This window comes from Camelus bactrianus, chromosome 6 (assembly GCF_048773025.1).
Source record: "Camelus bactrianus isolate YW-2024 breed Bactrian camel chromosome 6, ASM4877302v1, whole genome shotgun sequence".
Classification (NCBI taxonomy): domain Eukaryota; kingdom Metazoa; phylum Chordata; class Mammalia; order Artiodactyla; family Camelidae; genus Camelus; species Camelus bactrianus.
The window spans coordinates 22,332,976-22,348,927 of NC_133544.1; the positions used below are offsets into that span (position 1 = coordinate 22,332,976).

Here is a 15,952-nt window from a genome sequence, read left to right on the forward strand (position 1 = left end):
GTGAAAGGAAGGCCCAGTACTCAGTGTCTGTTGGCATCAGAAACAGAACTTTGCCCTGTGTCAGGTTCTCAGACTAAGGCTGTGATGTCAGGTGTCCCGGGGCCACCATTTTCTGTTTCTTGGGAGAGGGGACCCAGCCAGAGCTGGTCCTGGATGAGCCAGCGGGCCCCCACCTCCGTGCCACTGAGAACTCTTTCTGTTAGGCTCTTTGGAGCTCCACGGAGCCAAGTTCTGAAAGGCTATACTTGCCAAACCAATTGTATTTATTAAGTAATAATTCATTTTTATTTGTCAAGGATGCCTATAAGGTCCAATCAGGGCTCCTGATCAGCCCAAGATAAGCAGTCCAGCCAGACTGAGCTGACGGAATTCCAGCCAAAAGCAGAGAAATGACATTTCATTTAGTCTGGGCAGACCTGTCATGGGGAGATGTATGATCGCCCTTAAGCTTTCTGAAATACTGCTAATCGCTGTGGGCCCTATTACTACATTGAAAGATGGCCCCTAGGGGTCTGGGGACTCAGACTGGGGGAGCCCTGGCCCATGAGGAGTGAGCTGCTGCTGTGGCAGAGGAGGAAGAGAGGCTGCCAACTGCACTCAAGTACACACAGGCAAAGCTGCCAGAGCAGCCCTCCCTGTTTCAACACCCCATCCAGCTGCCCCTACCTGGGTGTCTTTCCATTTAGGGGCTGTTCTTGATGTTCATTTTAACCAGATTTCACCAGGATAGGCAGGTGTAGAAGGCAGAGACAGGAAGGGGAATCAGCCTACACCACTGGCTTCACTCTGGGGCCATCTTGGTACTGTCACTTAGGGCAAGGGTGACCTGGGGGACAAGTCACCTCTCTTTTCAGTCTGAGTCTAAGTTTCCTTAGCTTTTAAGTGGGACTAACCCCATCTATTCTACTTCCTCACAGAGCAACCTCGAGATTCAAGGTCAAAATATGATCACATATGGGAAAGCACTTTATACACTGAATGATAAGATATAAACGTGTTTGTTTTCTATAATGTAGTAGCCTGTTATTCTTAACTTGGAAAAAATAGACCCACTGTCACCATCAGCGGGTAATTTCCAAAAAGTCAAAAACTTGACTCTCACACGAATAGATAATGAACACACATGAAAGATTGTTTAATTCATCACTAAAGGAGCAAGTTAGAAGGTAGAGCTGTTTCAAAGAGAATTTTGAGGGGCTGGGTATTTATGCACATTTCAACAGGAATAAGAGACTAAGATTCCTGGATCAGATACAAAACTGGTTAGTGGCCTACTGGGCAATAAGGAAATCATAACCTTTGGGGTTATCTTTTCTAGTGGGGAGAAATTATTTGTGCTTCTACTGGATAAGATCCACAGGTTGACATACGACTTCAGTCTAAGCCCTTGAATAACTGTCAATAGCAACGTCAAGCAAAAGTACATTTGCCTAGATATTAAGAAATCCTCAGTACTATATATAAACAACAAGTTTATACTGTGTAGCACAGGGAACTATATTCAGTATCTTGTAGTAACTTATGGCTAAAAAGAATATGAAAATGAATATATGTATGTTCCTATATGATTGTGCTGTACACCAGATATTGACACAACATTGTAAACTGACTATACTTCAATAAAAATACATTTTTAAAAAAGAAAAAGAAATCCTCAGGGGGGCTGCTTGAACTATGCCCAAGAATAACTTTGAAAGTACATACTGCACACTCCTATTTCTAAAATTTGGGTGATTTTTCTTAACATCTATCAGAGTTGCAGTAAATAGTCTCTGGGAACCAGTTTGCCCAGAGAAAGGCAGTCAGTCCCCTCCTCCCACTCACAAGGGCACTGAGGGTCCCAGGGTCCCAGGCACTGAGGGTCCCTAAGGCCACCAATGGGCACAAAACCCTCTCTCAGTCCCTTCCAGATACTCAGCTACGTCTCCTGCTCAAGAACAGACAATTGTAAGTAAGGCTGCAATGAACATGGGAGTGCAGCTATCCTTTCAATATTGATTTCGTTTCCTTTGGATATATGCCTAGGAGTGGGATTGCTGGATCATATGGTAACTCTCTTTTCAGTTTTTTGAGGAACCTCCATACTGTTTTCCATAGTGGCTGCACCAATTTACATTCCCACCAACAGTGCACAGATTTCCTTCTCTCCACATCTTTACCAACATTGTTATCTCGTCTTCTTGATGACGTCCAATCTAATAGGTGTGAGGTGATCTCTCACTGTGGTTTTAATTTGTATTTCCCTGACAATGAGTGATGTTGCGCACCTCTTCAGGTACCCCTTGGCTATCTGTATGTCTCCTTTGGAGAAATGGTTCAGTTCTTCTAAGGCTGCCCCTTGCCCTATTAATGGTGACAACTGCATAAAGACAGGCATCCCATCTTTTTATTTTATTTTGTTGTTGTTTTTTTAATGGGGGTACTGGGGACTGAACCCAGGACCTCATGCATGCTAAGCACACACTCTACCACGAGCTATTAGCTATCCCCCCCTGTTTAGAATAGTACCGGCTAATGCTTTATGCTGCATTCCATTCCACTCACAGCCACCCTTTGCAGCAGACAGATGAGGGAAGTGAGATATAAAGAGGAGGGAGCTTGGTCATCTGGCCAGCAGTTAGTAAAATGGGGACCCGAACCCAGGTGGCTTGGCTCCAGGGAACAAGTCCTCAATCGCCAGTCCATCTTGCCTCTCCAGTCACTGGGAAGCTCCTTCCTGGAGGCAAGGGCTGCACCAAAAACCTCTGAAGGTCCCCAAGGCAACCAAGAAAGCATTCCATTTGAGTCTCAGTGGGAAATCCAGAGCTGTTTGTCTAACCAAAAATACACTGTTAACTAAAGCCATAGTACAGCTCTTTTTAGAAATAAAAAGTGACAAGTCTTCAATTGTTTCATGTAAAAGGAATATGCCACTCACGTAAGTTACTTCAGTAATTAGGCAATGCCTTTATGCGCTAACGGTAGGGAAGGAAAAAACCAGGAATCTATTAAAAAAGTCTGAATAAAGAATTAATTTAGTAAATAATATTTAAATCAAGGAGCTATTTTTGGATTTTTCTCAAAACCTGAATCGGCTGAAAGTACTTTAATTATTCTGTAATTGCATGGATTAATTTTTTCCCACCCCCCAAAGAAAAGTCTATTTATGTTTTTGGGAGGTGCCATGGAAGCAAGGCTAAGATCTCCTGAAAGAAACACAATGTTGGTGTTGCAGGATATTAGTAATCACACAAGTAGCCCAATATTAAGTATAAGGAGGTTAATAATTTAAGCTCTTTGCCCTTCCCCTGGTGTCCATTCAGGCTTTGAGAGGCAGAATCACAGCCTGAAGGACCAACCAGACCACTGCCTAGAGCATTTCACTCTCCACCCCAACCCCACCCCCAGGAACCAGCCCTGGGATATATAAACCTCAGACTACTTGCTGCTGCCCATTCTTGGACTCGGTCAATCTTGGACCAGCAAGCACTGAGATGAAGTCCCTGAATGTGAAGGCAGTGGGAACCTCTTCAGCCACACACTGTGTTGGGAGAGGTAGTGAGGAAGAAGAGGCGCTGGGTTCATCACAGGAAACTGGGGGAGTTTCTCTAATCTTGGAGCTTCTATGTGTTTGGTGAAAGCTTCTTGAACCCACACAGCACCTGAGAGCCAGGGAACAGGGTATCCACAGGTCAATGAGGGAGGGCTCCTCCATTCTCCTGGCCAGTCAGACTCAAAGGATTATGGCTACCAGAGGGGTGGGGAGTCGATCCCAGGGGCACGGCTGTTGGAAGACACAGATGATGACATCTGACAGCCCCTCCTTGGGCAACAACTCATCCACAGAAACATGTCCACATCTGTCCATCTTACCTGGGTTAATATAAAAAATAGGGGAAAGGGTTTCTTCCCTACATGTTTCTCCCTTCTCCTGGCACATATTTTACTGCCAGCACCACAGAGAGGGCTGGGGGTTAGAATTCCAGCAAAATAGCCTGTGTTGAGCTTGGACTGTAGGCACTGCACCACCTGCTTCATGTTTCAATCACCAAACAGTCCTATGGTTACTCCCTCACACCCACTTTATGGCAGGAAGCTAGGCCTTCCCAAGGGTGACGAGCTCCACAGAGAGGGCACAGCTCATGAGCAGCAGAGCCAGTGCGAGAATTCAGGAAGGCCAGCTCCAAAGCGACACTGTTCCCCACTCCAGACACCCCTGCTGTTGGGGAAACAAGTCTGCAGGAACAAATCTGTGCATCTGGACCCTACCAACATCCCCAAGCTTCTCAAGGTTTGCTGTGAGAAGTTACAGAGGGTGGACAACGGAAGGAGATGTTTTGGTTCTAGCGATTTCGGTAACCGGGGTCTTCATGCCTCTTCAGCTTTTCTTCCTGGTCTTCTGAGCACTTTCTATTGTAGAGCCAGAGAGGCCCAACAAGTCGGAGATGATGCTGAGCACCAAGGAAACATCCTGCTCAACCCAAGCTGGTGTCAGGGGACAAGAGGAAAAACTTGGGTGGCATGGCTTTGAGAGATGGGGAAGGGGTCACTGCTCAATCAATGACCACTGACCACTCCTGAGTATCCATACTCATGGATAACAGAGGTAGGTGGACAAGAGAGAAGCAAAGAAGATTCTCGGAGATGCTATGGAGGAAGACATATCCCTGTGAATAATAACCTCATGAATTATAAATGATTTTTTTAAACAGAACTTCACAGCCTGCAAAGTCTACACAACGAACCTGGGAAGGAAGTATTGTTATCATTTCAACTCCAGAGATGAGGAAACCCAGACTCGGAGTTTAAGTAACTCACCCAAGGGCACCTGGCGAATAAATGGCAAAGCCAGGCATAACCCCAGGTGTCCCGACTTTGAACCCTCTGCCCCTTCACCACACGCCCAGCCTCGGTGATGTCTGACCAATCCACTTCTCCCAGGCTCTGTTCACCCTCGGCTACAGCACTGACATGCAGGGCCAGCACGTGGTAGGGGCTTAATAAACATTGCTAGAAGACATATTTGAGACCCTCTTAGTGCTTCTACAGTGCCACGGAATGGGAAAGCCATGGGAAAGAAGAAACAAGGCAGGGACGTCCGGCTACCTGTGGCAGATGGAACCCACGCATGGACTGCATTCCCTCACCAGCACCACTAAAATGATGCTAAAAGAAACAAAAAGGCCAAGACCCCACAGCAACAGAGAGCAGGAGGGCCCACAGTGGCAGAAAGAGATCAGCAAGATTGCGTTTGCCCGGGGAACTAGACCGCTACTGAGAAATGGCTCAGTCGGCTAGACGACAGGGCACCCCAAGCCAACAGTAGGGGAACCTGATGTTTGCTGTCTCGGAGCCCAGGAAGGCTTGGCCACTGAGGGGCCCTGGCACCTCTAAAACAGAAGCTGAGGATCCAAAGTAAAAGCTCAACCTCCAGTGTCCCTTCTGATCCTGATGGAAAACGAGATGCACTCTCTGGGAGGTAGAAAGTCAGGCTCTGCAGGCCACGCCACACACCAGAGGGCTGTCTGAGGACAGAGGACTGGGCCTAAGTCCACATACTGACCACTGGGGAGCCCCTGGCCCTACATCCCTAGCGGGCTCCTGGGCCTCTGGGGTGGACAGGCAGGCGTCTCTTGCAAGCCCCCCATCCTGCACTCAGCCCCATTCTGTATAGACTTCGGATGTTCCCACCAGGCCTCCAGTCCCTGTCTCACCCAACACCAGCTCCTGCCTCTGTCACCTTTCTCTCACTAATTTCACACAAATTCAATTGGGCCTCAGCCCAGGTGGGGCCTTATACACACACTCACTGAAATCCAATTAACCTTCGATAAAGGTCCTGCAATCAATAGTCGTCCTGTGGCTTGAGGAGGCTCCATCCAGCCCAGGAAAGTGCGCTCCTGCACGACCTTTATTTTTAATGAAATCAGTGACAGTCACTGTCACCAGTTCTTAAAGTGACTGGCAAATATGATCACCGGGTCAGGACCTCAGTAATATGCTGCTTCTGAGCTCAGAGCACAGATAAATGAGGGCCCCTGCAGGCTGCTAGCTCTCCAGGCTCCGTGCTCCACGGCCTGTGAGCACACTGGGTAGGGCTGCCTCCTGCCTGGAGGTGCCAAACAGCAGAGGTGAGGCCTGAGGGCTCACCCTGGGTAGCCAGGGATCCCCTGGCTTTGTCGCAGGTGGTTCCTGAACTTCAATGAGTGTCAGCCACCTGGAGAATCTGTTGATAGGCAGATTCTTATAACCCCTTGCAACCCTTCCCAACCTAGATTCTCATAAGATTGGGGTTGGGCCCAGGAATCTGCACTGTTAAGCTTCCTTGGTGATTCTGAAATAGATAGTTCAAGTTTTATCTCCCAGCAAGCCAAGAGTCACTGTTCTGTAAAGTATCCAAGCAGGACGGACCCTTAGAGTCCAGCTAACCCAACGCCTTCAGTAAGAAGATGAAGGCCCAGAAGCAGGGAGTGATTTGTCCAAGGTCACACAGAAGGCCACTGGCAGAGATGGAGTTTGAATTCAGCTCTCCTGCCTCCTAACTTGGTGTTTCCTTACTCAAGTCTATAAAGACCTGGCTACTTAGCCTGGTCTTCAGGTCCTCACATGCTGGACCCAGCTGGGCCGGTATGCTGTAAGGTGAGAGGGCCTGTTCAAAGTGGAGTGGGGATGAATAGCAAGTGTTTGGAGGGGTCTGGAGCCATCCCCACCCACCTCGAGAGAAATTCCTTCTAGAGCCATTTTCTGCTGGGGCCCATCTTCCCTGAATCACCAGCTTGTAGCAGCCAAGATGCCACTAACTACACTACCCACCAGGATTTGGGGTGAGATCTTTGCCCCTTGTCACTCACTCCACGTGAGTAAAAGTCGTTCAGATGAGAGTACATATCTAGTCCTCACAACATCCCTAGAAAATGAAATAACATTTGTATGAAATGGATAAAACAACCCTTGTTGTAAGCAAGAGAGAGAAAGGCTGCATTCAGATGGTGCCCTGGGAGCTGGGTAAAGCTTCTTAGCCAGAATTCTGACTCCTTCAAGGAGTTACTGGTGTGGCTGTCACCTGGTGGCCCCAGGTTCCACTGCAGCCCCAGGCAGATTTCTGGGAGGGAGAGCGAGTAGGTGGAGGAGCAAGGGCTTTGAAATCATGCACATCTGGATTTGACTCCCGACTATGCCCCTGCTAGCTGTGTGATGTTGGGCAAGTTGTTTAACCTCTCTGATCTTCAGCCTTCTCATCTATAAATGTGATTAATGACATATCCTTGGCAGGACATCTATAAGGAATAGAGATTCTACGTGTCACATGCTTGGTACATATTAGTTGCTTATAATAATTATTGCTATTGGTTTTCCCAAATCACTCATGTCAGCCTGCCTGACTCTGTATGTCCACAGAAAACAAAAACCAACACTCTACCCCAGCTCTGCCTCATATAGGCTGACCCAAGGCATGAGGCTGGCTTATTTATTCATTTGCTAATTCACAGGATGTCTACCGAGGGTCTACTCTGCACAGAACGCTGGCCTTACCCATAAAGCTGTTTAAAGAGGGGTGGAAGCAGGAGCAGAAGAAACCAGGCCCTCAGAGGGCACCACTCAGCCCAGCTCCCCCAGGCCACCTCCAGCCTCCTCCCAGGTGTCTCACTCAGCCACAAGCAAGCAACCACACCAGAGCACATCTTGTTTGCACTTCTCTCTGAAAAATCAAAGCTGCCTCTGATTAAACGCAATTACAGCCCTCAGCTCAACAGATCCAAAGCCATGAGTAGATTCTGGGGTGCTGCTGGCAGGAAAAGCCCACTGCCGCTGGCAGTATGTAAACGCCAGTAACCTGAGGCCCCTGGGATCCTTCCTGATCAGCAGGCAGAGAGACCCTGGTCCCCTTTAAGGCTGACCAGGATAAACAAGAGGTAACCTGCCTTCCCTACCCTCCTCTCTCTTCCCCTTCTCACTGGAGCCAACAACTTGGTACTCAAGGGTCCTGGTGGACAAAGGATCCCTCAGGGATGCACCCCCATCCCAACCAACAGCGGAGGAGATGGGCAAGCAGGTCTTCCCCCTCCCTCCTCTGCAGGAAGTTCTGCCCAGATGCCCTCCCCAGGCCCACCCGAGAAGCTGACAGTGAAGGAAGCAGAGTGAAAAGCCCCAAGTTGTGCTACTCAGGAAAGGCATTTGCTCGCTCTCTCTCCATGCTTCGAAGTCAGTAAAGCGGAGGGTTGAACTGGAGCAGCAGTTTTCTTATCCTCCCCTGTCCCGTGTCCCCAAGCCGCAGATCACTTCCAGGACAGCCCAATAGGCAACTCAGGTAATGGCAGAACTGCCCAGGGTGAATCAGCTTAGGGAGTAGGGAGGCCCATCCAGCCTCCCACACACATACCCTGCAGCACCTAAAGGGTTCCCCAAGTCCAGGGACAACAGCTGCCCACAGGAGGCCAAGACTAGCTGTGGCTGAACCTTTCCCAGCCGTGCTCCTGGCAGCCACTCCACACCTTCTGATGCAGTCACTCCTTTTATGAACTAAGAGAAGTATTGGAGTCAGAGACTTGGGTTTCAATCCCAGCTCTACTGGCTGGGTGACCTGGGGCAAGTTACCTCCCCTTTCTGAATCCCTGACTCCTCTTCTGCAAAATGGGGACAGTAAGACCTCCCTCCTAAGTTTACTGTGGAGAAAAGGGCCTGGCACAGGGAATTAGACATTCAGCAAACATTAATGGTAAAAAGAGATAAAGGAGGAGGGAGGAAAGGACAGAGCCCAAAGAAAAGAGGGAAAACAACAATCTTGCTACCATTTGGGAGGGCCAAGCACACGCCAGGCACTGTGCTAAGCACCGCTGTACACTAACTCTTCTGGTCCTCACAGCCAATCAGAAGCAGGGCTATCATCCTCCCCATTGACAGAGGCCACACAGGCACTCGGGGCCTGGGCTTCCAACCTGCACACTCTCCTGCCACCTGGCTGATCTGCTAAGCCAAGGTGCAACTTTTTCGTCTAGGCCATCCCACCACTGGGACCATAGGCTCCTCTTCATGTGTTGCCTGGAGAGAGTAGGAAAGAGCATTCACTTCTATTGGGTCCAGTCCCTTTCATTCCTTCCTCCCACCAGCCAGGTGGGTCACAGCACTGCACTCCTCAACACCCTTCAGTGACTCCTCAGTACCTTGGGGCCACACCCAAGGCCCCACACCATCTGCCTGCAGCCCCGCAAAAACTCACCACTCCTTCTCCCTTCCTGGCAGTGCCAGCTCTGCCCCCCACCTCCTCCATTCTGACACACACACACATGCACGCCTGGCAAATCCCCACTCATCCTGCTAGAGAAGCCAACCTGGGCAGAGGTGAGTGCATCTTCCTCGAGGCTCCCGGGGCACTTGCTCATCCCTAATGCTGCCCAAGAGATGCCTATTAAGGATAAGGTTGTGTGCCTGACCCCAACACCAGGCTGTGGACTCGTTAACAGAGGGGATTGTGTCTGGTTCCCCTCTGAACCTGCACACCTAGCACAGACTAGGGACTGAAAAATGATGAATGCTGTTGAAAAAGTACAACTCCACCCCTACCTGTGGCACCTTGTGATTACCAGTTAGAAGAAAGTGGGGTACAAGCCCCAGCCCATGGGCCGGCTTTCCCTGAGGCCATGGTGTGGCAGGTGGGAGGCAGAAGTCCCCCCTTTTTAACTCTATGCTACTAGTTGGCTATAGCTGTGCCCTTTTGGCTGATGCCTGGAGATCTGGGGGGGCAGGCAGAGGGAGAAGGGGTGTCTAGGTCCCACAGGGCAGAGGATCAAGTCCCATGGATTTCACACCACTGTTCTCCAGCTTCTCTGTGCTGTGGAGCTCAGATGGTACAAGAAGACAGGTGGTCATCACCTGTCCAGGCAGGAGCTGCAGAGAGGGGCTCAGCACATGCCCGCACTTGGCTGCGTGCTGCCAACCCCAGCTCTGGAAGATGGGGCAGAGGGCTGCCCTAGATGACCTGGAATGCTGCTCCGTGCTCAGAGGTTTTATAATTCTTCAGACAACAGGCCTCACTTCAAGGCCATGAGATCTCACCTAGTCACACCTGCGTCTGCAGGGCAGCAAGCAAGCCCATGTCACTCGCCATCAGCCAGCACTCTCCACCTCACCTCATTGACATCAATCTGGTTCCTCTCCATGTAGTCTCTGTCGTTGACCTGCCCGCCTTCCACAAACTCCATCAGAAGGACCCGCTTGGTGGACAGCTCCCAGTAGATTCGGGGGACCTGGCATAGGAAAGGGCATGTCAGGAGTCAGGGGCAAGGGCTGCAGAGAGGCACAAAAGCCAGACATCAGCACACACTCCTCCTCGGACCCCAGCAGGGATGGATGGGGAAAGCGGAAGGCAGGCCAAGAGAGGAGGACAGGCTGCTCCACCTCCCTCAGGGAGGGCCCCAGCCTCCTTTAGTGGCCCCTCTTGTTTGAGGACCCCCCTCAGTGCCTTCCAGACACAATTAGGAGCCCACACTGAAACTGGGACTTAGGAGAAAATGCATGGAACCTCTCGTATCTGAGTCAGAGTTGGTGTTAAAAGCTATTTCCCTCTCTCACCAGGCTTATTTCAGCCTCTTCATGCGAATCACAACCCTCTGTCTCAGTTTCTATATCTGCAATGGGTGTTATTATACATTATGTATGTATGAATGATGGAATAAATGAATTTTTACCGGGTGATAAATTTTTTGGTGAAGAAGTCATGAGTTTTCTCATGCCTGTTTCCTACAAGCCTCCTGTGGCAGACAGTGCTGAAGCCTAACCCAACACCTATTCCCAGTTTTCTTCCCCAGAGACAGGAAAAATTCAATGCTTTCCTTGCCTGCCTTGCAGTAGGTATGGCCACGTGACCCCGTTCTGGCTTACGAGACATAAGTGGAGGTCTGCCAGGGGCTATAGAAAGGTTTTTATTTTTTTGAGAAAAAGTGACGTTTGTAGATAGTCCATCTCTTCTTACCCTTTCTTCCTACCTTGAAAGTGAATGTGATACCTGGAGTTGCAGCAGCTATCTTATAACTAAGAGGAAAAGTCTAAGAAAATCACAGATGCCAACCCTGATTCTGTCAAATCACTGAGACAACATCATCAGGTAACTCCTGCAAGCTTTCTTGCTATGTGAAGAAAACACATCCCTTTTGTTTAAGACACTCTGAATTGCACTGCCAGTTACCTGCAGACAACTGCATTCCTAACTAATATGCTTCTCCAACCGCCTCTGATTCTAAGAACACCCAATAGTCAAAAAGAGAACAAATTTCTTCAGGAGTGGCCAAGAGATTGAGCTGCACCAAGGACTGCCAGACTGCCATGTGAGTGACACCTCCATAGCCAGGAGGGAGGGATTACCAGGCTATCAGCATGCCATAATTCCTCAACAACTTAATGATCTTATTCCACTTACAAATAAAGAAGCAAGGAGAGCTCATTCAAGTGTTTTGGGGAATGAGGGCTTCCCTCATCCCAACCCCCAAAGCTCATCTAGCAGTAAGATAGTGGCCCTCAAGCCAAGAAACCTGTTTCCTGTTCCCAATTCTGCTAACAACTGTTGTCTGAGTCCAGCCACTCAACTCTTCCATGCCTCAATTTCCCTCATTAGAAAGGAGATTGTTCCTGCTCCAACTCAGTAAGGAGCTCTGGGGACACAGGGGGGCCTGTACACACAAAGGCCCTGGGCTCCCTGCAACAAGGCTCCAACTGAAATTACGGTGTCATTTTGGCTTAGTCCTTTCCTGCAGTTTTTGCCATTTGAAAATCTGGGCCAGTAGAGAAATCTGGAAGTCTGTTACTTTGAACTTAAAATTCACTCTCATTTGGCATTTTTCAAAAAGTCTCTTTAAAAGTATGAGTTCAAGACTTAGTAAACAATCTTACGGTTACCGGGGAAAGGGGGTGGCAGGAGGTAAATTTGGCAGTTGGAGATTTATAAATGTTAGTCACTACATATAAAAATAGATTTTTTTTAAAGTTTCTTTTGTATAGCACAGGGAACTATGTTCAGTATCTTGTAATAACCTTTAATGGAAAAAATATGGAAACAAATATATGAATGTATATGCATGACTGGGATATTGTGCTGTACACCAGAGACTGACACATTGTAACTGACTGTACTCCAATTAAAAAATATATATATATATGATGCAAGTTGCTCCTGTTCTATGTCGCTTCCCAGTGGAAGGGACATATTAGGAGGTTACATTCTTTCCTCAGTGTGTCTGGGACCAAAGCCTGGCAGTGGGTGACTGGGGCTCTGGAGACATGAGGTCCGACTCGCCTCTGTGCCTGCCTGGGGCAACATGGAAAACAGCCTTGAAAGAGGCACAGATGCAAATAGAACCAAAAGCCGGAGGCTCTCCGGGCTTGTTAGTCAGGGTCATGGGTGTGCTGGGTTTCCCGCTCCTCCACCTCTCCGTGGGCTCCCTCCAAATGCAACCGTCCCAGGCTCACAATGGAATGTGTGCCTGCTTCAGATGCTTAGCTCTGAAATAGCAGAGATGTCAAACCTGGGAGACAGAAGGGTTTGTTGTGGGAGCTCAGGGAGGGCTACAATTGCTGCTGGTTGGATGTAACATGGAAATAACTGCAAAATGCAAAAGCGCTTCCTGCTCAGTTAGAGAAACTCAACTTGACAGGGTGACACAAAGTCAAGTGACTTGCCCCTCAATCACCATGTGGGCAGGAGGGTTTAGGGGTATAAGGTGTAATTAATTCACTTCACTCCAACACCCATGTTTCATGACCATTCCATCCTCAGCTTCTTCCACCAAAGACGGGAAAATGAAAAAGAAAATGTTTACAGGCAATAAGAACCATCCTGCCCCGGGCCCCAAACAAACAAAAAAAACCCTGGGAGGCTCATGGCCAGGGTGCCTGCTGACCCCACAGGTAGGCTCACACCCTCGCCATCAGGACCTCTAGGTCTGGGGTCTACCTCCTCACCACAGAGCAGAGGCCACACTCCTCTAGGCTCCGTTTGCCCACCAAAACTGGAGTCAGTCCTAACTCCAAGAATGAGGGCACAGATTATGAAAAGTTCCAGCCCAAGAACCCTGGCCTCAGCCTCATTAACTGGCCTTGACCCTGGCCTTGGTCCTCTTTGTTCCTGTGCTTGGTCAACACACCAGGGAAGCAGGTCCTGGCTTATCTGGGCCAGCGCCCATCACCCAGGGCCACAGTCCTCCCAACACCAGAGCCCAGTGGAGTAGAGCACAGACGTGGAGTCAGACTGTCAGGTGGGAGCCGCAGCCCTGCCACCTCCAAGCTGTGTGACTTGATTAAGTTTCATAACCTCTCTGAGTGCCAATTTCCTCACCTGTAAAATAGTGATGACAATTAGAATGAAAGCAACATTCCATGCTTCCTACTAGCACGTATGAAGTCCTGGTGCTCAACACAGCAGCACACACTTTGCACCTGCTGGACAAGCAAACAGCTGCCACATGACAGCCATGTGGAATGTGACAGGTGGTTCTGACACATGACCAGGGCTGAGAGTTAATGCTCCAGACAGTTCAGCAAAACTCAGATCTGCCCATAAATTATCGCAAAGGCAGAAAAGCACAGTGGTTTAATATGCAGGCTTGGGGCCATGCTGCCTCCATTCAGAGTTTGCTTCTGCCTCTTACCAGGAAGCTGCACAACCTTTGGCAAGTGGTTGTACCTCTCTGGGTCTCAGCTTCCCTGCTGCTGACATGGGGCTGGACATATTTTCCTTGTGGGCTGTATAAGGATTAAAGGGTAAATACACGTACAGTACTTTATAAAGTGTCTAACACATCATAAGCATATTAAAAATTAATATTAATTATTATACATCAGTGGGTCTGAATCTTTGAGATTCTTAGGAAGTTAATGGCATTTCACCAAAAGCATGTACATCCTCTCAGGGTTTGCCCACAATTTCCAGAGAGATCCAGGCCTCTTTTCTAGCACTAAAAAGCCCTGGAGTGGCCTTGCTCAAGAGCCAACCCCCCACCAAGCCCCATCTCCATTTATACAGACGCTCATCTCTTCCAGTCCCAAACCCCGTGTTTACAAGGTTTCTCCCTCTATCTTGTCCCAGTTGTCCCCAAGGTCAATCACAAAGCTCACTGCTTGTCCTGTCTGCTCCCCACAGCACACACAACCTCTGATGCCAAATCTACAAATGCCCTGGTCTTGACCGTTCAGCCTGGCTGCCACCTCGCCCTTTTCCAGTCTCCCTGACACCACATTTGCATTCAGTGCTTGTCTGAGGCTTGGAGATTTACAGCATAGGGCTGGGGTTATTAAACCCCACTGGAAGATGCCTCACACACTGAGAGGTAAACTCTTTGCTGAGGCTTAATTACACACAGATGTTGTGATGGGGTGCCAGTGTGCAAAAGCAATCTATCTCCTGTTTTAAGAGCTGAACTGGGTTCGCAGTGCAAAATTTGCTTCCCACTTGTTATGTGTTTAGGCAAAAATTAATTACTCAGGAGCCTTAATTCCACCATTTTCTTAGGAATGGTATGCAGGTTTTAGAAGCAGCAGGTCAAATCGTTACATTAATTATTTACCCATTTGGCATCCTCGTTTCAAAAATTTGTGTTATTATTATTATTACATGTCTTGGTCTGACAGATGCTAGCTGGCCCCAGCCAGAGGACGATTTTGCTGTTTCCATGGGAACAGTGGAGGAAATGGTTCTGTTCGTCTGGTTCATAGTTCTGGCGCTGAGGACCACCCCTGCCGGGTAAGAGGCGACAGAATGACCTTAGACGAGCACCAGAGTTGAAGTCAGAAAATCCTTTTTGTACCCTAGCTTCTTTCCTCTAAAACTGTCATCTGTAAAATGGGACAAGGGTTGTTGGAAGGCTTCAGTGTCATGGTATCTGCATAGTGTTCAGAGCCACAGAAGAAATAGTCAGTAAATATTGTCTATCTCTTTGTACAATCGACACTCTTGGAAGCCTCCGTTGAGCTCCTTATCCTGGTGGAATTAAGTACTTCCTCCACAGAAACGTAGATCAGTCTCTGTCATAGAGCTAACCAACCTGTGCTGTAACAACACACTGCATGCTCGTCCCCCACTAAATGCGGAGTCTCCTTAGGCGGGAGCCAACCAGCTCTGACTCATCCAGGTACAACCCACCTCCCAGACTCTGGCACAGTAACAGGCTCAGGAAATGCTCAATAAGTGTGGAACAAAGGAGTGAAAGAGAAGGGAAATGTAAGTGGAAGCATAGTTTAGACCCTACGGTATTATGCTGATTAGTTAATATTATTACTTGTGTGAGAAAGCCAAGTTTTCATTGAAATGGTGGTTTGAACCTCAAGGCTGGGGCAATGTTACCAGATTTAGTCTGCACATCTGGATCTGCACACACAAGAGGATCAGCATGAATAATGGCATTTCCTCCCTAGGGCTGTATAAGGAAAAGCCATTTGGGGGGCATCTCGACAGACCTGACCCCCAGCACTCCAAGAGCTGAACTTTGCCAGAGGCTAGACCTTCCACCAAATCAGTGTAGCAAGACACCACACTGGTCACCTCAGTTGTGGGTCTTCCTCCCATGAACCAGGCTTTAGGATTCCTAGGCGGCTGGTGTAGACATACCCTCAGTCTCCCCATCTCTGTTAATCATCTGGTAGCAGCAGTATAAATGCTGCCTCCATTTCTCATGAGGTCCCCAGAAGCCACGTGGACACTGTGGCTTCAGTGTCCAGAGCAAGAGACTGCAGCCCACATGCTGAGACACCTTCCCCAAGAAGAGCTTCACTTGACTATTTGCTCTGGAACTAGTACCCGAAGCCCTGTGCCTCCCTCTCCTGCATTCTCCTGGCCTCATCAGTGAAGAGCAAAGGGCTGATCTCTTCCAAGAGTTAAAAGCCAAGCTCCCTTTGTAGACTGCCAGAGATGTCCAACCCCTGCACTGCTGCGATAAAAGGGTACCCCTGGTAAATGGGTCCAAGCCCCACCAAGGACAAAATATGTTGG

General features: G+C 48.8%; 1 protein-coding gene across 6 annotated transcripts in view; it reads right to left on the reverse strand.

Moving 5' to 3' along the window:
- ADCK1 (aarF domain containing kinase 1) overlaps window positions 1-15,952 on the reverse strand; it is a 101,572-nt gene that overhangs the window by 9,906 nt on the left and 75,714 nt on the right. For 5 of the 6 annotated variants that reach the window (XR_012507432.1, XM_074365187.1, XM_010947883.3 and 2 more), the window contains one exon: window positions 10,107-10,223. The exons of the other annotated variant lie outside the window; for it this stretch is intronic. Coding sequence is in view for 4 of the 5 variants with exons in the window: in XM_074365187.1 (XP_074221288.1) it covers window positions 10,107-10,223 (117 nt within the window). In the remaining variant the exon portion in view is untranslated. The remainder of the gene's footprint in view (window positions 1-10,106; window positions 10,224-15,952) is intronic. 6 annotated transcript variants of the gene reach the window in all.